The 25,337-nt window shown below is 43.9% G+C and overlaps 1 protein-coding gene across 4 annotated transcripts in view; it reads right to left on the reverse strand.

The window, feature by feature from the left end:
- Positions 1–202: 202 nt before the first annotated feature.
- LOC311489284 (enhancer of polycomb homolog 1-like) overlaps positions 203–25,337 on the reverse strand; it is a 29,698-nt gene continuing 4,563 nt past the window's right edge. Inside the window, exons 2-15 of one of the 4 annotated variants that reach the window (XM_084546297.1) lie at positions 24,959–25,046; positions 14,321–14,480; positions 10,795–10,940; positions 10,446–10,652; positions 9,640–9,788; positions 9,397–9,544; positions 8,990–9,154; positions 8,276–8,365; positions 7,836–7,984; positions 7,214–7,653; positions 3,873–3,994; positions 3,631–3,769; positions 2,472–2,862; positions 203–1,986 (exon numbers count right to left, since the gene is read on the reverse strand). In XM_084546297.1, the coding sequence (XP_084402423.1) occupies positions 1,914–1,986; positions 2,472–2,862; positions 3,631–3,769; positions 3,873–3,994; positions 7,214–7,653; positions 7,836–7,984; positions 8,276–8,365; positions 8,990–9,154; positions 9,397–9,544; positions 9,640–9,788; positions 10,446–10,652; positions 10,795–10,940; positions 14,321–14,420 (2,319 nt within the window). In that variant the 5' untranslated portion in view covers positions 14,421–14,480; positions 24,959–25,046 and the 3' untranslated portion in view covers positions 203–1,913. Of the gene's footprint in view, positions 1,987–2,471; positions 2,863–3,630; positions 3,770–3,872; positions 3,995–7,213; positions 7,654–7,835; positions 7,985–8,275; positions 8,366–8,989; positions 9,155–9,396; positions 9,545–9,639; positions 9,789–10,445; positions 10,653–10,794; positions 10,941–14,320; positions 14,481–14,839; positions 16,820–22,766; positions 23,202–24,958; positions 25,177–25,337 lie in introns of those variants that run through there. The other 3 variants (XM_084546299.1, XM_084546296.1, XM_084546298.1) reach the window with 3 other exon arrangements.

The following is a 25,337-nucleotide window of genomic DNA, read 5'->3' on the forward strand; positions in this document are numbered from 1 at the left end:
AAGAGAAGCACATTTACATGATTCTTGGGTACGACCTTTTAACATTAATCGATTTGGGTTTAAGGCTTCTTCTAAGACTGGACCAAATCGACAAGCTTGACCTCAGTTAACAAGCAAACTTACAGTGTTACCGTCTCATAAAGAGAACCACCGAAAAGACGAGAGGCGACAAAAACAAACGAGACATGCTGGTCAAAACACATAATGCCCTGGATTTTTATTTCATTTTGTGGCAATTCAAGAGGATTCTTAGTCTTTCCCATGTATGTGTGTATGTGTGGTGGTGGTGGTGGTGGAAGGGTCAACAAAAACCAAACAAAAAGTCATGAATCAACTGGGCCATTGGAATGGGCATTGGGATTGTGGTACAGACAAAGAAAAACTACAAGTAGCCTTGTTCAGTACCAAACTCTTCACAGAAGAGAGCGATTTGTTTTTTTGAGTTTTTTTTTTTCCTTTATTCCCAAATGAAGGCACCCGATAACTTGTGGTTCATGGCCTTTCAGCCTTCTGGAGAGTTTTTAAAAGTAGAGAAAACTTCTTTTTTTATTCAATTCATACACATTTTTTCTTATTATACAGAAGCTGGAATGATAATTAATGTCAGTTACTGCATGTTTTTTTTTATCGTTTTTTTTTTTTTTTTTTTTTTTACTCCCTTATAGTTGTTTTTTTCTTTAGACCAACAAGTAACAAAAGAATGAAGTCTTTTCTGAGGGAAATTTAAAAGAAAAAAAAAAGAAAATGGGACATACAAAAATATTTATTTAAAAAAAATAATTAAGGAGATGTGGGGGATTATCTTTTTGAGAAAACAAATAGTAAAAAAGGCCATCGGGTGCAAACCAGAGGCCAAAAAAAGAAAATTAAAAAAAATTATACAAAAGCAGCATCAATTATCAATTAAAACAAATTATATAGTGCTTAGATAAGTCAGAAGCAGCAAAGTCTTCATCCCCATTGTTTTGTTACTTGTCTCAGGAATAATAAATGAATGGAAGAGCTTCGTGGAGAGTGATTAACCCACTCACAAACCGATGCCTACGACAAATTCACACCCGTCTTCTTCTACTGCCCCTGCGCCTGAATCTGTGTTGAACGCCATGGATTCAACGGGACACACGGGAAGAACGCCGTCGTGGGGCGAGCTCCCGGCCATGTTCACAACATCCAAGAAAACAAATTTTTAAAAAAATACATTTTTCTTTTTAAATCGATCTAAACACTGACTACAGCACGGGGGGGAACCGGTGAGGGGTACAGTGTATAAAATAAAAAATTTAAAAATAAAAAGGTGTAAGGGGGCGGGGGAAATAAACTTTGTAAACACGGCACAATAAATAGATCAAACAGCAGGTTCTGCACCATGCATGTGATGACATACATTTTTTCTGTGGTACAACTCTCACACTCGCACCAGTTGCAGTTTGTCGTTTTCTCTTTTTAATTTCGATTTTCTTCTCTTTTTTTGTCTCTTTTTTTAATATCTTGAGTGCAAAACATCACAAATGAACAATTCTGTATTCAAGTAATGTTATATACAAGAACGGGGGGTGGGAGGGTGGGGGAGGAGGGGGGCGTGGAAGGGGAGGGGTATTACAAATATGCAGTACTGTACATATAATTGCCATATTAAGAATTTACAGACGATCTCTTATTAACAGTAACAAATAGGAAAGTGGGGAGGAAAAAAAAACTTTTTTTTACGAGACGAGCATTGCAGTTAAGTCCCAAAACTGTTGCCATGGAAACCCAGCCTTGCTCATTCCGCCGTCGTCGCCGCCGCCGCCGCCGCCGTCCGCTCACTTGCATTCACGACTAACGAATGATGCATAGCACCAAAAAGAAAAAGGAAAAAGAAATAAAACAAAGAACAGAAGAAGTCACGCTTCCACCGAGCCGTGGACGGGAGGCTACGTCACCTCCATGGCCACTGTGTTCTCTGATAAACTGTTCAGTGCTGGCTTGTCTTGTTCGTGATTCTCCCTGAGGGGGAAAAGAATCAAAAGATGATAGTTAATTAAACGGTTAAAAGCAGCGTGGGTTCATGTTTGAACGTATCAACCGCAGGAGCTTAGCCTGCGTTCGGTATTTCAAGTTTGGTTTTAACCTAATATAAATAAAAAGAGCTAACGTTATCGCATCAATAAGTCGTACTTTAACTTATCTTCTAGAGCCTTTAAACAGAGTAAGTTAAAGCTTTTTATAATATGATTTAAGGCTAAAACTCTTTTCTAAAATAAGCCTTTCCAAAGGTTTTATTTTGATGGTCTATACTTTCTACACAAACTAATCCAACATCATTTAAAAACACTTCTCTACTGACATTTACTATGATCACAGACAGCAATAATTCTGGTATAACTCACTTTAGAATAAAATCTTTTCTCGCTGTAATGTGTTTGTTAGAAACACTCATATTTCTCTTATTATTTTGTAAAGATAAATATATTTTCCCTGTCTTTTCTCACCTGGGCACTATGTCGAGCGGCGAGGCCGACGCCGTAGTGACCTTGGGTTTCTGACAGTTGGCGGTTGCCGTGTGGGCGAGCTTTAAGGCGGATGTCGACATGGTGGTGCTCAGCGTCCGGGGGGCGTGGATGCGCTTGCCGGCGGGGACCCCCAGACGGAGGCTGTTGTTGTTGTTGTTTCCCAGCAAGACCTGAGTGGCGGCGGCGTTAGTGGTAGTGGTGCTGGCGGGGTGGGCGGTGCCGTTGTTGTTACTGGTGGTGGAGGAGGGGGAGCTGGTGGTGGTGGTGGTGCAGGGCTGAAGCAAGGCGGGTGTCAGAGTAGTGGTGGGAGGAGCTGGGGCGGCGGGGGACGGGGACGCTGTGCTCGAGAGGTGCAAGCCCTTGTAGACACCTGAGGGGTTAAAAGAGGCCGGGGAGGGTGGTGGTGGTGAGGGGTGAGGGGGAGGAGGAGGGGAAGGGGGTGGATGGTTGATGAAAGAGGGTGGGATGTGGGAGGTGGAGAATCAAGTTTTTAATCATCAAATGCTCTTTAAATAAACTTTTCACGGTGTAAATCTAAAAACTTTTGAAGCGTGCGACACAGAAGGACGTCAGTTATTAGCAGGGTTCATTCTTCAGAACAAAACTTCCTTTCGCGCCCGTTATCTGACTTCTGTGCTGCAGCGGTTTTATCTGTGAAGGACAGAGCGGCGATGCACCGTTTTTCTCCTGCAGAACAATCTCAAATTGAAAATTACTTTTTGTCACTTTTGTCAGTTATCTGCTGAATCCCGCCGCCTGTAACGGCATCGGTTGCCAGGGGGACGGCGTCTGCTTTGTGCCGTTATCTGCTCTCTGGTGCACTGCGTTGTGGATTTTAAAACTGTAATTACTTCCCCCTCTTTGTTTGAGTTGTCTGCTCAGTGTTACTGTATTCCACCTTGGGTGAAACAAACTGTTTTGGTTTTTTTTATTGCGCTACAATTTATTTATTTTTATTGCGAAGTGTTTATCAGTAATGAAACACTCCCAGCGCAGCTCATCACGGTGAATACTAGGCTGAGTTTCAGACATTAATAATGCCAATAAAACTTTATTCAATAAATCAATCTACTGTGACGTCCAGCTGCTTCTTCGTCAAAGCCAGACATCCCAGCGGCTGTGTGGGGCGCGGCCATACCTGAGGGGGAGAGGACGCCATTGACTCCACCTCCCAGGGCTAGCTCCTCCTTGGATTTCAGAGCCAGCAGTTGGTCGGCGGTGACGAGGGCCGACGCGGCCCTCTGAGCGCTGGCCTGGTCCAATGTATTCGCCAGGCCCTGTCAGGAGAGAGGGGACGGTGTTTTTTTACGAGAGGAAGGGTAAAATGAAGACAAACAAGGCGCGCGCTGCCGGGGCCCGCCCGTCGAGCCGGATACCGACCTGTGTGCTGTTGGCAGTGGCGGTGCTGTTGGCTTGCTGTTGCAGCTGGATTTGCTCCAGCTGCTGCTTCTGCATCAGGGCCAGCTGCTCCTGATGCTGCTGGTACTGTTCGGCTGTTAAAGCTGAGAGGAGACAAAGGCGTCGTTACAAATCTGGAAACCAAGTCACACCGACGTCTCAACACATCACACGTGAATGAAAACATGGACCAAAAAAAAGTGACATCTGTGAAATATTGTTTTAGCTGCAAAAACAAACAAAACTCATTAATTCTCAAGTACCCACAATAATTATGAAAATTAAAATCAACACTCAAAGCCAGGTTTGTATGATGCATCTTCAGTTATTCAACCAGAACACACACATTGTTGAGTATGCGTTATACAGTGTGGCCCTCCAACTCATTATAGTTCGTCTCTTGTTGTTAAATGATGAGGCCACATGAGGCTGTACTCAATCTGACAACTCCAGTCGCTCACACTAAACAATGGAAACAGGAGGAAACAAACACTGATGTTTTTTGGTCAGAATGTCTAGTTTTCAATTTCTTTTTAGTAAATAAAAGTATTTAAATATGTCAAACAGCTATGCAAGATCAGCTCAGCAGAACCTGAGCTCACTTGGTTTCCATTAACACTAATATAACTCTAATAATCAGAATAAAACAGACTAATCTGATCAGAATGAATTTAATCAGAAAACATTATCTCCCAACAATCACGTCAACACTTGATCTGGTCTGGAATAAATCCATCCTCTCTCTGAGCGCGTTTGCTCCACGTGGGGTAAAAACCCATCAGGCGATGATGAGTTTCCGGGAGGGACAGACACGCGGAGCAGCAAAAAAACTCGTTGCTTCAGTTAAGTGTTGAAAAACATGAACGAAAGATGGAATCTGTGTGGGCGGCAACATATTGATCAGATCAGAGATAAGTTGCAACGAGGAAATGTTGCCCATGAAACGTAGTCATGGTAACTCCAGAAAGAAACGTCCATGTGGCTGAGCTGATCATGTACTTAACCCTTGTCCCCCGTCTCTATCGTAGCATCTATCGAGCACAGTTTGATGTTTGTAATTAAAGCTATTTAACAGTAGCTCATAAAGTCCTACCAGAACCCACTAGACAGGTGTAATTACATATGATTTACTGACCAGGTCACATAAAAATATTCTGCGTTCCAGTTAAAATCTGTTGATTAACTCCAGTAAATTAATTCTCTGGTTTTATTTGCGTCCCACATATTTAGCCTGTAGATATCATGGTCCGCTGCATTTCTTCTCCACTGGCCTCGTATTGATCACCAGGTCCCAGGAGCACATTTCAGGGCATTCTGAGGCCGTACACCCCGGCGCCGTATTGATTTTCTCATCCTGTGTGGCTTTTCTTTTCATTCAGGTCTACTTCACAAGACTCCTCATCTCAAAGTCACAGCTCGTCCTCAAACGCCACCTTCAAGATCGTTCCTTTCAATCTCACTCTTTCATTTAATCACGACTCCTACACCGGATTATTCCAGCACTGATCTCACACACACACACACACACACTCACACACACCCTTCTCTCTGCAGACTAAATCCACCGCTGTAGTTAATACACAGACGTATTAGTTTCTTTGAAGACTTTTTGTTCACTCTATATGGGCCCTTTAGTTTCTTTGTCCAACTTTTCCAGCCAGATCAACAGGTCATTGTTGTTCACGCACAAAAGACACCGGCCACCCTTTCAGTAATAACAGGAGGACCAGCGGCATTTAGTCTTTTAGTCAACGCTGCACGCCTCTGTGTCCACAAACAAATCAACAAATCTTGTGCATCTCATGAATTTATTTATCAAATCCAGTTTTAATTGACACCGTGTGGATGGGGTGGGGTACCCGAGGTGAAACTGTGTGAATGTCAAGCAACAGCTGTGCTAGGAGAACAACAAACTTTCACAGCGGAGCAAGAGGAGAGAACGGGCAATGGACCTGCAATTAAAACATTATCTCCCCAATCCAGGAAACAAAGATCAAAACAAGGAAGCGCTCCAACCAGGATGGACAGTTACCAATAGAGAGCCGAAGTCCCGCCCCTCTACTTCCGGGTCATGGGACCTATCTTTCGAAAAAATATGAACGGGAGTCAATGGAGAGATCATAATTATTTTTTGGTCCCGTTCGAATTGTGGCATGAATTTCACATATGATGTGTGTGGATTTAAAAGATAATTTTTCACGTCAAGAGATAAATTATTTGACGTAAATAAGCTGAACAACATTAGGTTTTGTATGAGATCGCTTAGTGAACTACATCTCTCGTCTGAGAACTATGTCTGTCTCCTTGTTGAGCTTTACCGTCTTCTTCCAGGACGAAGGCAGAAGCATCAAACGAGGTGAAAATCATTATAAATCGGGTCATGTCGAGAGCTGTAGTTACACCAAGGGAGTTTTGGTCGGTTCTGTACGCGCCAGCATGCGGGACTTGTAGTTCGTTTAATTACGTATTTTCCATAGCGTTTTACTTAACTATCTTGAGACAAACTGTGACATTCTTGACATGTAAAATCATTTTTTATTCTGAAAAACAACATATGTACAATCCAAGGCACAAGTCGATCGGGACCAGAAAATAATTTATCTTTCGCCATAGACTGCCGTTCATATTGTTTTCGAAAGATAGGTCCCATAACCCGGAAGTAGAGGGGGCGGGACTTTGGCTCTCTATTACTAGGGACGTCCTGATCAAGTTTTTTGCTACCCAATCTGACACAAACTGGCCAATACTGAAGGAAAGGATCAGAGTCCCGATCCAATATTAGACAAAAACATTTTTGAGATTCATAAATCATAAGGTCTTTCCTCGTCTTCTCCTAGAGTCGACTGGATTCAGTCCAATAAATCTTTCTGTCAACGTTAACGTAGTGTGGAGAGAGAGTAGCTGGTACCTCGTGTTCTCTACTCCAGAAATGTTCTGGTCATCCAACGCTGCTACAACCTCCCCAACCCTCTCTGGAAGATCTTTCTCCTCAACACTAGTTTCCAGGAAACGTTCTGTTCTTTTAACCACAGCGTTCAGTGTTGCTCAATGCTGTTGTTTTGGTGCAGCCACCGCCTGAGTGGATACCAATGTCCTGACTGGGACATCCCGAGTTGTCACCTCTCCAACACAATCACTAGTATTTGAAAAATATTCCCCAGCGTCAAATGTTCTTTCTGCAATCCAAACCGTTTTCACTGGGACTACTTCCTACAGGATAACTAGAGTTTATTCACTTATATTGTGGATATTACAAATGATTCTCTCATAAACAACAAGAGCCCGATGCAACACACACACAATCTGTGTTCGAAGCCACTTACCAGCAATGGGTGTGGGTGGAGGGACGACCCTCGCTGGGCGCTGAGGGCCGCAGGGCTGTCCCCCAGAGACTGGGCGCTTCAGGACTCGGCTCAACCTCCTGAATAGCGGGTGGGCATTGTCCAGCTCGTGTAGTGGTAGTGTCCGTGGTCTAAAGTGCCTCCATCGGCACGACTTTATATTCAACAGTATCTGACTGAGGTCCGTGGGAGTGGGGGAGGAAGGGGGCAGAGAGGAGTTGAAGGTGGAGGAACTTCTGTCCGAGGTATTTGATTCTGAGGTACTGGCAAACTTGTCGGTGGCCGGTGAGCGTGAAGTAGTTGTAGTAGCGGGAGGAGGCGAAGAAGGAGCAGGAGAGGAGGGAAGAGGCAGGTCGAGCATTTCCAGATCCAGTCCGTGGAAAATGTTGTCGTGGTCCGTGTGTGCCCTGTCCAGCAACACCCTGAGAGAGGAGAGGATGGTCAGACGCTGCCACTACCCCTTACTTTAATAACAAGTGTTATGAAGAAATAGAGCGTGTAGCTTAACGGTCTATCACGACTACCTGTGTGCAACGTACAAAGCCAACAATACAAAGAAGTGGCTTATAAAGCTAACTGAAGAGCGGGGAGGGGGTTGACCGACCTGCCGCCTCGTCCCACGCGCCGCCGAGCCATGCCCAGGCAGCGGCGTGGCACCGTGAGCGTGGTGAGACTGTAGCGAAAGCGAGCTTCTGCCAAACCGCCCTCCCAGGGACCGCACCACGGCCAGCTGCCCACCCGGTCTTGACGAGCCTGCGGACAAACAGAGGACACTCAGCATGTTTTCCCCCCCATCCTCGTTCTCAAGATACAGAAGACGTTACTACTGCGCTGTAAAATCCTTCCAGCTGGACGATGACTTGAACAATGATGAGTTATTACACCGTACTGCTACGTTTTCATGTTTCAGGAGCATTAAATGGATCCTGAGAGCTACAGGTACTTGTGGTGTATTCTTTAAAGATGTGAATGTCCACAAGGCCGTGCGTTTGTTCCTTTAAAGTCTAATTTAATGTGCTGTGACCAAAAGGTTATGTTCCTTACAGCGTAGTACTGGCAGCCTGCCTTCCTGCGAAAGGCATAGACACCATCTGGGTCGTTCTCCTCCTCTGCTTCTGAAGAGCCTGAGTGCAGCTGTGGACAAAAAGAAAAGAGGTCAGATGTTGGAGTGAGGTCAGTGACAGAGGAGAATTTATAAGTTCTGAAGTTAGAGGTTGTGGTTTAAGCATTTTTTTTTCCACCATGTAGTTTAGCAATTTTGAGTGGACTAGTCAGGACAAAGGGCAAAGTTCAGCGACTGGCGGTGGAACTCATCGTCTATCAGTGGAGACGACTGGAGGAAGCTGCAGCAGTGCACAATGGTTACGACACCGTGTGATACACACAGTATGTGCTCTGTGCTTGAAATAACTTGTCTATAGGTGTTCTAGGTTGTGTCAGGACAACGTGCAGACAGGGAAATACACTGAAGATACAAGTTTGTCCTGTCTTCTCATCCTTTTTGGTCGAACCGGTTTCCATTTTCCTTTATTCTTGTATGATTACAGTTGTTCCATTTCATTTTCTAATGCAGAGAAAAGTATAAGAGCTTCCTCCTTAATACTTCTTTTAGCTCGAAACCACCATTGCTGCATTTTTAAAAAGCTTAATTTCAGACTCATGTTTACCAAATAAAATAATGAAACTGGAGAACACATTAATGGATTTCGCAGGATTAGAGGGCCGTGTTTGGCTCTGAGTGAAGAAGCGTCTCTCTACCTGGGAGAAGGGCTCGTCGTCCGAGCTGGGGAAGTCGTACTGGTTCAGGTCCTTGGCGTTGAAGACAACGGGACCTGCGTGATGGGGGGTGCCCGACGACAGGGGCAGCACCTTCTGTTTCTTCTCGTACTTCCTCTTCTGTCGGGGAACTTCCGTCTTCTCAGGCTAGGAGGACAGAGCAGATGTTAAACGATCCGGCAAAGGACCTTTAAAAAAGGGCACCTTTAGAGAGCGCTGCCCGAGGGCAGTCTTTAATCTTAGACGGCACCCTGCGTAAAATATTCATAATATTACCTTTTCAAAAGGCCGTATTGTCGCTTCAATTTCTCGGCTGCATTTTAAGCAGCTTAGTGGTTTTAACAGAGGCTAACTTTCTTGTTCTCTTCCGAGTAAAAAAGGGGCCTCACCTTGGATTTGTAGTCCTTGAGGTCCATGTGGTCCTGGTGTCGGTACTGGTTGGTGAGTGGCACCAGTGGAATGATCTGTGGCCTCACCAGCGCCCGTTCAGCCAGAACCTCCGCCATCACCTCGCCCCCGAAGTCTGACATGACGTTTCTGGGGAGCAATCAGAACACAGGGGATCAGTCACCGGACACAAACTCATCAGCTGTAACTGGATTATGGACGCCAACACAATCAAAGGCTCTCACCTCTTCTCAAAAATCTCCAGTGTGAGGTGCAGCAGCTCTCTCTTGCTCTTCTCCCTCCTCTTGATCATTTCCAGGATGGTGACGGCCCGGCTGAGATCTCGCCGAAGCTTCAGCATCTTCTCGTAGGACGCCTCGTCGTTCTTACGGTTCTGAGGAAAACGTTTACATAAACACTTTCAGCTAGAACTCCAGACACATAATGTTGTGGTTACATTAATCACATTTTCAATTAGAATAACTGTTTGGATTACGGTTTGATTAATGTAGGATACATGTCTTGATGACGATACTGAAAATTTATGAAGTTGCTTGAAGAAAAGTTAACAGAGTCTGACCTCCGTCTGATCCCTTTCCTGGATTAAGAGGACACTTTCTGGTCGTTTGAATCTAAAGTTCATACAGTGATGAACTTGCATGTCTCCAGACTTGTCCAGGACAACGTCAGAAGTATTTAAAAGAGATCAGATCTATTCGCTCTGTCAGGTGACACAGCGTCTGCACAAGCTGCACTGACTTCCTGTCACAATGTTTTACTGGAAGTACAGACTCTGCCAGTAAAGTAATGTGCTAGATCTCCCTGAGAGCATTCTTCTTTTGTCATCCTGTCACATTGAAGCATTAAGAATTTGCTCTGGATGGCAGAGGAGTCATGTATAGTGTTTACAGCACAGCAATCTGCATCTACGCAATCTCTGCAAGATTCACAAAAGACATTTTGCACCAAGACATCAGAATTCATCAAATATTTCTCAGTAAAAAAGCACTCCAGAGCTGGATCTCCCATCAGCCTCATCAGAAACACTGACCTTCCTCGTTTGCATCTTCTCGGTGCGCCGTCGGAAGGCCACGTAAGGGTCACTGGTGCTGGAGCCGTCCCGTTTCTCCTGCTTGACGGTGGGGATGAGAGTGTTGGCTTTGCTGTTTTTCCTTTTGCGGCTCCAGTAGTCGTAGACCTCCTTGATGAGCTCGTCGTCCTCCTTCAGCAGCAGTTTGGCGTCGGGAAGACTCACAGCCTAAGAGGTACGGACTGGAGTTAGGATTCTAAATGTGCTTTACACAGCGGTGATGTTTGCAACGACAATTAGTTTTTTAAAAAAAGCTTCAACGCTGCTGCTGCCTTTCTTAGGTGTGATATTTTCCACAAACGGTGCTGACCTGCTGTCCGCTGCCTTTCTCCAGCCGGTCGATCATCTCCTCAAACTGCAGGTAGCTGATCTCCATCTTCTTCTTCAGCTTGTTGACGAAGGCCTCGTCGTCCGAGTCCAGGTCATAGTCTGGCTGCTCTGTGTCCAAGCTGAAAGCTGCAGGACAAAGTCAGAACGAAGCTAAGCTGGTGTGGTAGTGACTCAAGACACCGCACGCACAGTGACAAAGCATCCGTCTGGTTTCTAGCCACGTTTACATAACCTCAGTGTTTAGCAATCACTTTCAAATACCAAAGGCTGACTTTCTATGAACCCACACATTTGGTTACGCGCAGGAGACGCTGCAAACTCACAGTTTAATGCGTGAAACCAAAGCAGAAAATAAAACTCGCATCGGCCGACCACAGCAGCTGACAAAGCCCCATAAAACCCACAGTTCACAACCCGGCTTCAATGTTTGGAAACCAGAGCGAGGCACACAGACGACTCTAAAGTAAATGGCTCTGATCTAAAGAGACAAGTGTATCTGTGACAGACAGCTGATTCGTCTACGTACCATGAAACTGATGACTGAGAACCTTCACATCCACATATAAAGAAACATGATCATCGCTTTGTAACTGACAGCTGGTCGCTAGTGGACGTTATTTAGGTGGCTCGGTTGTCTACAAATGTTGCCTGTGTCTGGAAGGGACTTAGCCTAGAATCTAGACGCGCCCCTAGCGGCAGCAAATTACATTTGCTTCCAGGGTCAGTCTAGTTGCTCTCCGTTGACTTGAGATTTCAAAAAATCCACAATAGACCGGGCCAATCACGAGTCGGTGGGCGGGCTTAACATGATGACGACTGAGGTGCGACCATAAGTTCCGTGAATTACGCGTGAATTCCCCATCCTGCTAGAACTACCAGAGCGATGGCTGCTGCTAGCGAACAACTTTCTTTCGAATCGGCTTTGGCCGCCACTCTGAAAGACTTGAAGTTAAGCTTTTCTCTGAGAAAGGAACTCTCTTTTCCGTCGCTCTGACTACGTCACCTTCTTCATTGCTCTGATTGGTTGTAGCGCTATCCTATTGCGTGGAGAGGGAGTTTGAAAGACAACCGTTTATCCCACCCCTCTGGTTGAGCCCTGTCTATGGAGAGTGCCCAGACCCTACATTTAACGTGGGTCTGGCTCGTCAGGCTAGAAGGGACTAGCTCTCGGAGAAGAAAATAACATCAGCGACAACACCGCCCCATCTCCTGAAGATCCAAGCCCCCTAACTGCATTTGGTGTCAACGCTTCAGGGAAGTCTGTGTTTGTGTCATACGGCAATCAGCTGTAAGAGACACTCCTTAGGTCAACTTGCAACGCAAAAGATTTTTGTTTTCCATCATCACAGCTCTTAAAAGTGTCTGGATGCCACATCACTGTCTCTTCCTATGTGGACACTCCAGACACACCACCCACAAACAAAATGTAGACAACAGGGGTCTCACCGTGAACAACCAGAGCTTCTTCTTAAAAAACGCCAACTATTTCAACAGAGTGTCATTTCCCGGCATGATGTGGGAGAACTGGGGTAAAGATCTAGTTTCAATTCATGCAACCTTTGTGCCCATCATTTTAAATATGCGCCATTTCCTGCATCTTCTTGTTAAATATCTCCCGAGACTAGTTTCATCCAAGTGTGAGGGAGATTCAAAACACGACGGAAGCTACAACTCAGACCTGAAAGCTGATTTGACTTAAAACGTATGACGACAGAAGAGCTGAACAGAAGCAAAGCCATGTGGAAGATGTGCCAACTCAAGATGAAATATTGTGTAAATGCCACAAATCTTGACAAACCAATGACAACGTGAGTTTTGTAAAAAATCTGTAATGTCTTTAAATAAATCTGAGACCTTGTGAACCAGAATTAGTTCAGGAAATCAGCAGCGGCACCCAGGACTTTGTCGAGCTAAAGCCAAACAGCTGCTACAGCTTCAGTTTGAATAAAATAGTTCCCTCTATTGAAGACACGAGACTAACGGCACAGTTAACCAGAAACAATGAGTGCTCAGAGAACAGTCTGAGCAGCAGCTGTTGGACATGAAGGCTGAGAACACACTGGATGATTATCAAGTACATCAGACTTGTTCCTTTTTTTACGACTGTAAGTTAGAACGACTGGAGACTGACGAACAGTAAAGATTATCTGGTTCTGTGTCGCTTCATTTTCCACCCAGCCACCACCAGACGACCAAAGCGCTGCAGCATCTGACTGACAATTTAACGGGAGGCGACATTAATGTGTATAATGACGCAAACGGAACATTTATGCAGATTTAAAAAACACATTACAGCAGTTTCAGAGTACACGCGCCTCTCTGTCCTGTGCTTATGTTCCAGTGTGAGCGTATTCTTGACTTAACTCAGCAGACTTCTAGCTCATCTTAAAGCCTTGTACTCGTTTCGACAAAGTCATGTCCGACCGCGTCAGACTAATTTAAATCAACGCACTTCCCTTCAGACTCTTCGGGCTGCGTTCATGTTTTAATTCGGCGGTGGCGTGTCTCAGAGCAACGACAACAACGCCGCCACGTCTGGTGAAATCAAATTAAGCTAGCCGCCGTCAAAGCTGCTGCAGCCGCGCTCGCAGGAGGAGCAACGACGCGCGGGGTCAAAGTATTTAAAAATGACAACGTGAGCTCATATTTCATTAATAGAAATCACTTTCATGTTGAGACACCAAGCGAGCACGACAAACCTGGTTACAGCAACCTCCATCTCTCCAGGGCGAGAAGTTAAGAGTAAAAATAACATGGATTAAATAGAACGCACTGTGTTTGTAGAAATTTAAGCAATGCTGGTAAAACATTAAACTTCTAAGAGCTAGAAGTTATCCCACTCTATTTCCTGCCACCTTTCCTACACCTCAGAGGAAACCCAGAAATCAGGCCGAGGGCGATCTGACGGCACAAAACATTTGTCATTTTAAGCTCTCCACTGATAACGGCGTCTGCGTTTAGGGCGCAGCAAATTGCTTTCCTTTGAGAAACAATCGCGGCAACCGCTTGTGACACAGACATGGTTACTGAACTAAGCAATCTGGCAAACTCATTTGCTGTGATATCATTACCGAACGTGGGGGCAATCTCGCAAACTCATTTAGTTTGACAAACATTTGACAACTCGGCGAAAGGCTCACAACACACACACACGTGCCTGAAGCCGTCAAACGCACGAACAGCTGATCTGTTTTGCTGCCTGTGAGCCGGAGAGGTCAGTTTTATTATTATTATTTGTGTTTAAATGTCATTTCAACTCTACAGGCCCTAAAGATCGTATTATAAAATGATCTAAAGTGAATATTCTCAAATAAAAAAACAAGTATACTAATGTTTATTGCTACAATTACAGTCAACAGCTCCCAAATGTCATTTAACACATTCAAAATCACTGAAGGGAGTAATATTACAGCCAGCAACAACCACCGAGGTCCCAAACGCGCCACATCACAATAACTTTCTCCACTTTCTGCATCATGTATTTGCCGTCAGAGAGGCCCACTCACGCTGTATGTGAATTAGCTGCTTTGGCATCTTGTAGTCCCCAGGGTAGAGGGAGTCGTAGTAGGTGATGTTGCTCTCCGCCTCGGGGACCGGGATGACCATGTTGTCCCGCTTCTCGCCATAGACCTGCTGCGCCGAGATGGCTCGCTGGAGATGGTGTTCCTGCAAAGAGAGAGACGGACAGACGGGGGGGAGGTTGAGATGCTATCGGATCTAATTACTCAAAAAAGAGGAAGTGGTTTTCTTAAAAAGCATCAGCTTGGTGCGAGGGTACATGTTCACAAAAGCAGTCGTCACACAGCCGAAGGTACACATTCTCCCTGAGACTTCTAGCAATAGAAATCTGCATTAATAGAGCAGCAACAATCAAATGTCATGGACAGTATTAGCTGATTTCAGATTCTGTGTGTGTTGTTTCTCCACTAGAGATAAGAGAACAGTGGATTTTGTCCGTTTCTTGGTCACAGTTTAAAAGAAAATAACTAGATTTTTAAATTTTATTCTCAATTACAATAATTTACCTTTCAAACTCCTACATATCACCATTAGCGTAGGGCACACAGGGCGCTGACTTCACTGTGAGAGAACGTCATTCGTCACCAGGGTGTGAACAAGCTCGTCGCCGTTCAGCGTGAAACAACTTCTTCCTATCAGCTTGACTCCTGCTCTCCGTTCACAAGGCTCGGTAAATATTGAACAGCTCATTTCAAACCTCTGTCACAAAGCAAACAATCCAAAACACCAATAACGTTATCTGGTACACTTTGTCAATCTGCAGGAAACCGGTGATTAACCTCACGGACAGTGGACACCCAGAACAGCGCCAGACGCCATTATAGACTAAGTCATAGATTCTCAACCGGGGGTCCACGGACCTCTAGTGGCCCGTGGTGTAATTGCAAGGGGTCCGTGAAAATAAAACACCTTTTCAAAAAGATCCTATGACATTTATAGAAATAGCATTATTTTATTCAAATGTGACTGAGACACAACTGAAAGCTCATATTTGCCTTAAAGAGTGAATAAATGCCATAATGCAATTTAAAATGCAGTTTCTGCCGTTTCTATCAAATTGCACTGCCACCCTCCAGATTGGGTGGGGGTTCCTCGGGGTCGATCGAAAAAATATGCAGGGGGTCCAGGACCCAAAAAAGGTTGAGAACCACTGGACTAAGTGAATGTCATCATTGTAAATGGCAAAAAGGCCCACTGACTCTCTTTTGGCTTCTTTAAAAATCAGAAAAACTTAATTATCAGTCGTTACCAGCAGAAATCAGCAGCCACCAGGCTCCGTGTGAAGCAACAATCTGCCGCACAAGCAGGAAACTGAATCAAAACGTCCACGTAACAAAACTATACAGAGTCTCTACTGCGTTACGGTGTCATTCAAAGCTAAAACTACTGTAGTCAGATGAGATGTTGTTTGTTTTTATTCCTTTTTCCTTTTATTTCCATATTTCACACCACCTGAGTCATAGACGCTCAGAATAAAAACCTCAACTCCCCAGTCATTTAAAACCGAAGAAGCTGCACGGCTGAGTGAAAACACTTCTCCTGCCTTCGTTTCAGTTTTGGTTTTGTCGACATCCTATGACCTGGATGACTGAGAAACTTCAGACATCTACTACGGCTGTTACTGTAAATACGGGAAAAGCTTTGAGAGTAAAACAGCAACTAATTATACCAACTGCTTTAAGTTAAACACAGAACACTGCTCCATCAGTGTGTTTTAAACAATCACAGCGTGCTTCTTAAACTGCCAGGAAACATTATGAACGAGCTAAAACAAAGTTGTCTGTACGTAGAGCAACAGCTAGCTTCATTCATCGTGTATCTTCAAATATGGAAAACTCTTACACACATAAGAAAGTAAACGGCTAGATTTTAATTCTAGTTTGACTGGAACAATCCTGATTTTAGCTAATTTTAAAAAATTATTTAATTAATCCCACTGTGGGATAATCAAACTGACTTTTAGATTAAAGTGCAGCTGCTTCAGTTTTTGCTTTCGCCTTCTTAAAGCCTGTATGGACAGCCAGTGGGAAATAGCTATGAGCATTTACATACACAAACACGAGCGCATTAAGAGACGCAAACCAGTAAATAAATAAACACACAGGCAGTCGCAGTGAGTCATCTTGCACCTGGACGTTGGCTGAAGCAAGCACATGGAAAATCAACTTATGTCAGATTACACACATCAAGGTTTACAGATGAAAAGAAGCTCAGGTAGAAAAAAAAAGCCACAAACACAATAAGCTCCTGGCTTTGATTGCGGTTTGGCGTGATCCGAAAAGAGAACCGTATCAGAACCACTAATAACAGCTGAGGTTTTTAACGTTGCATCCGATATGCTGTATTAGTGTCTGGCTCTAAAAGCAGAAGTAGGAGAGGTCTGGAATCTGAACGGCCGTCCAATCAAGAACACAAAACCAGAGGGGAAACCTGACACCGTTCCTGCCTCCAATGTTTAGTCATTTCACCTTATCTACCTGCCACCGGCGTGATGAGCGCCTGCCGCTGCCAAGCTGCCTGAGCAAGGGGGGGGGGGGGGGGGGGGAACAAACCAGAAGGAGGGCAGGCCATAGGGCTGACTAACTGGTTTGCTGGCGGGCTGTTTTGTCTGCACGGTGCCCGCCAGCCATAGGAGGAGAGCCTTTTGGCCCGGAGCTGGGCACCGAGCCACAGCCTGTCAACGGGGGGGGGGGAGCGTGCCGACGGCCTCGCACGGCAGCTCCCCGGAGAGAAGGTGTGCGTTTGTCGTTTTCCCCCCGCGGGCTGTCAGACACACAAGGATAGCAGGGAGGGCAGGACGAGTAAGTGAGTGAGTCAGAACGAGAGAAAAGAAAAACACGACAAGAGCCCGACTGGTCCGTTATGAAAATCAACAGACTCCTGCCAAAATAATCACCCCGGCTGTTGTGCAACGCAAGTAGAGATGTTGAAAACAGCTTCATCCGGAGTCGGTCTATACAGTCGAGACATTATCAAACAGACAGCAGTGACACAACTGTGCAGTAAACACACACACACACACTACCACTACTACTATGAGCCATCTCCTCCTTTGCATCTGTCCAACACATGTCTGCCGGCTCCACTTCATAAAGGCTGAGGTTTGATTTGTGACAGTGTTCATCCAAAATGTGATCTTTTATCATATTATTAATGGACTCTAACTGCGCCAATTCATTAGGTACACTAGTGAAACAGTCCTGCATTCAATCTTCATTAAGGGTAAGGCTTAGTCAGCGTTTAGTAGTATTTTAGAGCTGTATATTCAACTGTGTTTTATTCTGATTTAGTTTTACAGGTCTATTTGCCTACAATCTGTGGTTATACTCTCAAGTGTCTTACGAGTTTATTTTCTCAAAAACGACCGATAAGGACGACGAATCCCACACCCAGACTACCGACCAACCATCAGACAACTACAACAGTCCTGCACTAAATCTTAGCTTCATGAAGGTTGTGGTTTTCAACATTTATTTAAAGTATCGTAAGAGCTGTCGACTGAACGTCTTTTCATTTTGGGAGCCTGTGGTTTGTAGTGCTACTCAACTGCACCGTGTTCCTGATACCTTGCCTTCTCAGTCAATAGGGTCGGCTAAATAACATTTTAGTGTTTAATTCTGTCCACTGAAGACATTAAATGCATGAAAACCTTGCTGACACTTGACAAATGTGTTGTTTTTCTCACCTTAATCAATAGCAAATTCAGTAGATTTGTTTCCACAGACGCAATTACTCAGCATTAAAAGGTTTTTAAGACAGAACGAACTATACAAAGTTTATATTCTCAGGATTTAATTACACTTCTTCGTCAACACAGCTTCTCAGTTATTGTTCAGAATGACTCAAACCACAGAGGGACACCACAGCAGAACTGAAACCATTTCAATTAGTGCAACTTCTGAACAATAAACACCTCTTGCGGTTTTGGCAGTTCCTGGAATACAATTGAGGGGGGGGCAATTATAATCAATACTGTATTATAACCGAGAGCGTCAGATGAATTCATCTCGAAGTGAGCCTCTCGTGGAACCAAAGCAAAGAGTGACCGCTTATAGAAAGCCTTCAGTGTGCCGCCGCGTCTGTGAAAGACGTGCAGAAAATCAACGATGAGCGCTGGAGAAAGCAAGTCGTTATTATTTTTTTTCTATAGGCGAGCTCTTCCAGTGCTACAGGCGACTCGATACCTTCACCGAGACCTTGAAGACACAAAGTGATGCTCGACTGCATTCGGCGTGGTCTATACTACTCCATATGTTTTCTGTCATACAACAACACAGCATTCAGGAGGAAGGGAACAGCTTTGCCGTCTACAAGTCAAGACTGCAAGATGTGGACAATCCATCATCACCACAGCTTGGACATATATAAACTAAACTTACATGTGGAAATACGGCTGCACACAGATTATATAAAACACAACAGCTAAAAGCAAGGTGTTCAAATAAGTCACAATAACTAAAACAAACAATATGAGAAGACTATTTATTTTACTGTGTCCCAGAGCAACAACATTAGGACCTTGGAGGCTCACTACATCCTCCAGAGTCAGTTACACCCGAGGCAAGATATTGTGTTTTATCGCGCCATGTGGTCTCGTGATCCGTTCTGTCTGAGGAAGCACCGACTCCCTACATTTGCATACAGCACTTGAACCCTTCAACCCGTTTGTAGAATTTGCCGCGACCCCATCTGTGCTTGCATAACCTCCACGTTCCTATCCCGACCCCCCCCCCACCCCCCGACGAATGCCTGAACCTCCGCGTTAACTTCCTCGAGTCCACAGCGAGGGAGAAATCCGTAAAAAACCAAGCGGCCTTGAGCGAAAACACATCGGCTGCCAAATCCTAATCAAGCCATGTGCTTGTTTACTCTCCTGGCCGTGGCCATTTGCCTCACAATAAATAAGACTTAGATGGAGGTGAGCAGACAGAATGCAGAGCATTAGCTGGTGCCCTCACACACACACACACACACACACACGTATATATATATATATATATATATATATATATATAAAAAAACACACAGAGCAGTCCAGAAATAGCCCTCTTAAATGACCACATCGATCACTGTCAAGCCGACTGAGCGAGCCAGCGCCCGCTCCCACCTTCTCCGGTCTCATGTCCTGACAGCTACTGTCCCAGACACTGTAAATGCCACTTCACATGACGGACAGCCGCAGGGGATCGTCTGGCGGGGGGCTGTCGAGGGATGTGTGCAGAACAAGAGCAGTGTCCATGCCCTGCGTGGGAGAGGTGGGCTCTTAACTGGCAGTCTACGTCGGCTGGGAATCAGACTCTGACTCCAGACAGTTTGTGTTACAAAAAGAAATACAAATTGCCAGTTTGTATTTTACATTTCTATAGACCCACTTCAACATTTTAAAGTAACCGAAGCTTTCTACAGCACAAATTAGCACGGCAGGTAAACTACAACCGAGTGACCCAAGAGTACGTTTACACTAGCTTGAGTTTAGTCTCACAACTGCACATGAATGCAACAAATCAATCGCAACAGGGAACCCACACTTACTGGCCAGTTCATTAGGTACACTAGCAAACACAAACACATTCTAATACCACCACTTCATTAAGGTTAGGGCATTCAGTACAGAGCTGTGGTTTGTAAACTACTGAACTATATTGTACCAACACGAGTTCCTATTATTACCATTTTAGTCAGCGGCTAGGCTAAATAACAGAAACACTTTAGAGTTTAATTCACTCCAGTTTAACAGCACCACAAACTACATCCTCCAGAAATGATGGTCCAGTTGAATTGCCGTCTTTCCGACGCCGTTTCTACATAAACTGAACATTATCGCCGCCACAAAGGATGATTTAGTGCCGTACTGTTACAGCAGTAGTAGGATTAAACGCATGAATACCTTGCTGACACTTGACAAATTTGTTGTTTTTCCTGCAGGTCATAATTTCACCTCAGCTTTGTGGAAACAAATCACACAATCTTTCCATGTGAGAGGGTTCAGAAGGCACAATTTAATATTCTCTACATTTTAATCGCACTTTTTCAGAGCAGCTTCTTAGTTATTGTTCAGAATTACTTAAACCTCTCTTCCACTGTTTCACTTGTGTACCTTACGAAGTTAGTGTACATGCCGCTACCAGAGTTTGATTTAAGAAGCTGTCTGGAGTAAATGTCGTCACACTGCTCACGAGCACAAAACAAAACAAAACTGTCTGCAGTAAAGCGGTGCAAAACGGCTGACAGAGGAAACTTTCAATTTCCCAGCGGAGACTTTGGACAGGTGACATGCTCCACATTCCCACCCAGCAAGGTCACACAGCGAGAAACTGGTGGCCCGCCAGAAATGTGTGTGTGTGTGTGTGTGTGTGTGTGTGTGCGCGCTCAAGTACAAGAACCGTGTCTGGCAGAGAGGCAAACACAACAGATGCCTGCGGGTTCCCACCGGGGCCGCAGACACTGACCTCACTTTCACCCAAATGTAAACACAAGACAAAGTGTCTGGCCCAAAACAAACAATGCCGCACGTGCTGAGGGGAATTTCGGCAGTGACGGCGCTTTAGTGGGGCCCGGCGTCTGCAAATTACAAAACCACATGTTGGACTGAGATATGACAACAGACCGTCGTCCTGGGTTCAATGAGCAGGGCTAAACGCGCCGTACCTACACGTTGTTCTGTGGTCTGAGATGAGCTGGGAAGTGCAGGGAAGTCCGCTGTGGTGGGAAAAGAATGAAGCTATGGAACTGCTGCTCAAAATAAAATTCTTTCTCAGTGGGTCAAACAGCACTATTTCAATCTCCAGCATCCACCGACAATGATTCAAAACACATTTCCATCTGAAGTCGGACACAGACGGCTCCAAACACTCAGTGGTTGGCACGCAGCGGGGCCTTGGCCTACCTCTTATGATAATACGACGATTACATAACCCAGCACTCCAGCTGAGCAGAGCAACAGACTTTCAAGTGACAGCTACCCCCCCTCCCATCTCCTCCTGAGCGCCACGTGCCGCTGGTCTGCCAGCCCGCTGTGCCATCTGACACACTGAACCCCTGACACCGAGCCGCCACACGACCGGCTGCAGCGCAGAACAATAAGGGCAACCGGCGCAGACGCCTGGGGTGGCATTCCCAATTTACTTATTCTTTAAACATCAGGTGAGAGAGCTGGGTCATACACAGAGCAGAGTCCTTGGAGGAGCTGAGATATAAATATACATTTATAGACTGATGAATGGAGTCAGAACAAGGGTCTAACTCTGTGTGTAAGGGAGGAAATAAATGGAGGTATAATTCCCACAGGGTGCATCCAGGTTATAGACAGCCCCCTACATCCTAAGGATAATCAGAGCATCCCAAGCAGGAAGCAGACTTTGTTTATCCACCTGCATCACTGCCTGATCATATTTAATTCTGACTGTACATATCTTATTTTTGTATTTTTCACTTGCTTGTATTTTGTTGTGCATAATAAACATTTAACTTTTTTTAATTTGTATGTATTTTTCATTTTCTGCTGCTGTAACAACAATTTCCCTCGCAAGATTAATAAAGTTATTTTATATATTTATAAACCTCCACAGGAAATCATCACTTTTCTCTGACTAGTGTAAATAATACATACATTTATATATATATAGTGTTATTATCTAGATAATCAAAAGTCAACACTAGGAAATCAGAGTGTAAACTGATGTAAATCCACGCTGTCTTCGTTATATCCACATAGATTAATACATAATATCCCTCCAGGATAGTGGGGATTAAATTATACATCAGAAGCTTGATAATAAACACAATGTATTTACTGTCAAACAACGTTTTCAGATGTTTCAGTAACTATAAATCAACTTAAAGCCCTGCAGGCTTCATCATATGAAGATGACAACATAAAAGCCACATGTGCATTATTTGTAGTAGTCAACACATTAATAAGAGCAAAAACACATTCATGTAGCGTCCATTCAAGATGCCCAACACTGTATTTCCTCCATTGCATGGCAGCACTGTTGACATTTCTATCTGCCGGTGGCACAGATGCCACATAATCTGGAGCCGCTAGCTCCCCCTTGCCCTGGTCCTCTGCAATTACGCCAACACAAGGCCCCCGTCCTGACAGACCCGAGACAAAATGTCGGAATCTCTCGGGTCACATGACTCCTTTGTACTCTGAAAACCACCTCACGCATAAATGTGCCGGTCGAACCGGGCAATTTTACCCAAAAACGACTCGCCGCGTACCCGCCGTACCCAAACACTAGCCCGAGTCCCGCCCGGGAGCCATTAGCAACAGAAAACCGTCGTGTTTCTGCTCCGAGAACTGGCGGCCATTTTGTGAAAGCTTGCGCAGGAGAAAAAAAAAAAAAGAGGGACGCCTGCGATTATGTAAAAAAAAAAAATAATAATAAAGTGTGTATTTTCAAATTTTTAAAAACCGTTAAAGCATACCGATTCCTCTTCTTTCTCCATCCCCGTAGGCATCTGCGGCACTGCCCGGTTAATTGATGCATATTCGTGTAGGTCGGGTAAATCCTCACAACGGAAGACGGGTAGTGGCTTGGAAGCGTCCAGCGCCCGTGCCCGAAACGACAATTTACTCATTTTTCACAACTCGAGATGCAATATAAATCTATCCGATCTCCTAATATTCACAGCGGTGCCGAGTGGAGCTTTCATGGATGTTTCTGTGCGGTTAATCTCTATTCTAACGTTCGAGTGGTGGTAGCTTGTATTTAGGGCGTCGCCAACGGAGCCGGGGGAAGGCCCGGATCTTGGTCGCTCTCTCTCGGACTGTTTTTTTCCGACGCTCCGCTCCCTATCGTTGGTTCAGTGCGCCATGGACAACATGGCGGACATTTAAAACTCTTTTGCTCTGTTTCGCTCGGAGCGGTCCAACCCCCAGTTCGCGGACCGACCATTCCCACACGGTCCCGAGCGCTTGCGCGTTGCGGGGGTGGGGGGAAGGGGGCATTTCTCGCAAACTAACTCCTCTGCACAAATACACATAAATTATTGAAATAAACACCAGATATGGCCGAAATATATACTAAGAAAAAAATAAAAAATAAAAAAAATATGAGTATATATTTAAATAAGTAAACAAATAGATGAGAGATAAAGATAAATAATAGAAAAATAATCACTAGAAGGAAGGAAATTTTGTAATAATAATAATTAGTAACAGGAAATACTACAACTATTAAATAACATATACATAAATCAAATATACTTTCCCCCCAAACTCTCATAACATAAAAAAGAAAAGTTTATTAGTTAGTGGAAGTGAAAACCAATTAAATAATTGGGCTAATTATAACATGAGTATTTAAGAAAATTGAAAACAAGTTCACAATTTTTAATTTGCATTGCTAATAAAAATATATTGAATAATAAATGTAAATTATTTATTTCCCTGGAAGACAATATTGTTGAAACAATAAAACAGTAATAATTAACTGGACATTTCCTCACTGTGGGCTAAATTAAAGTTACAAACAAGGGCACAATCTTTATTTTGCACCAATAATAAAAAATATAAAAAATATTTAAATTACATTACATAAAAAAAAAAGAAAACTTATACTTTAATCGCTGGTAGGAAATGCTTTAAACGACTGAATACTACTATTACTACTACTACTGCTATATAAAATTAATAACAACAAAATAGATAATGTGGTCAATTATAAGTACATAAAAGTTTACTCGAACGCATAAATTAAACTATTTATTTAAAAACAAAAAAAATAACTAAATAATTAATTAAAAGAACGACTTACAACTGAAAAATTACCATACTTTAATTAATGGAAATAAATTCTGTAAAAGAAGATACGAGAATCTATAATAATGATGACAGGAGTACATAAAATTAAAGTTTATAATTAAAAAAAAATAATAAAATCAAATGACCAAAAAAAATTTAATAATCTAAACTGTCAAATCCCAGCATATCAAAGCTTAAATTATTTGACTTTTAAAACTACAACTAAATCACATTACCCAGACTATTATTTTCTTTCCATTAAATCCTTTATCCTTCATCAAAACTCAAAAAAGCAACTCAAAAGACTTGTCTACCCTCCCAAGAAATGATTTATTTTCTGTTTCGATGGAAAACTGGAAAAACAACCTTAAACAAAAAAAAAAAAAAAATCAACTGCAGGCCAACGCCTTACATATCACAGAGGCAACACTTCCTGCTCAATGAGCAGAAAGAAATCCAGCCATGCAATGAACCATATCTTTCACTGATGATCAAAACACAACAACCCACCATTAAAAAAAAAAAAAATATTCCAGGTGTAACTCTTCACCTTCTGAGCAATATCGCCCTCTTCTGGCCTGTCAGGCAAAACATCACACTAACAGGTCATCAGCATGTGTGTTTGGATGTGGTAGTAAGACTATAAACATGTCTTTTATGAGCGTTTACCTTAAAAACACTGTGCAGCAGTCGCAGCTTTTATTTTATTTTCGAGTATAGCAAAGTTGCTGGAAGCGTGGTGCTTTCAAGGCACTTTGAAATCAGCTTTAACCCCCTTCCACATGAGTTTAAAGGGTACAGAGCGCGTTCAGTATGCAACACAACCAAAGCCACCAACAATGCTTGTTCTTTTTCAGTCATTTAAACTCTTTACCTGTTGCTGTTGAATGAGGTGGAGCTCAGCCGGGGTCCAGCAGAAGTTTTCTTCTCATCATTAAATCCTTAGACTGCGCCACGAGGACCTGTGAAATCAACAAATTAAATTTAACAGGAACATTTAGCCACAACATCAAACCTTAAAAAACGAAACGACACAACAAAAAGGTGGTGCGGGGAAGGTTCGCCTGAGTGGAGCAAAGCCAATGTATTCGTCCACCACCTGATCATGATTGTCAGCCGTCCAATGACCACACCTGGCTCAGTTCACAGGCAGCGTCAGACTCTTGTACCGTGACTTCCTGTTATCGGTGCAGTTTGCAGCCGTCACACAGGAGCTCCCAAACCTTCCACCAGTCCACCTTAATGTTTGGAAA

Source organism: Chelon labrosus (genome assembly GCF_963514085.1).
Source record: "Chelon labrosus genome assembly, chromosome: 6".
In the NCBI taxonomy this organism is placed as follows: Eukaryota; Metazoa; Chordata; class Actinopteri; order Mugiliformes; family Mugilidae; genus Chelon; species Chelon labrosus.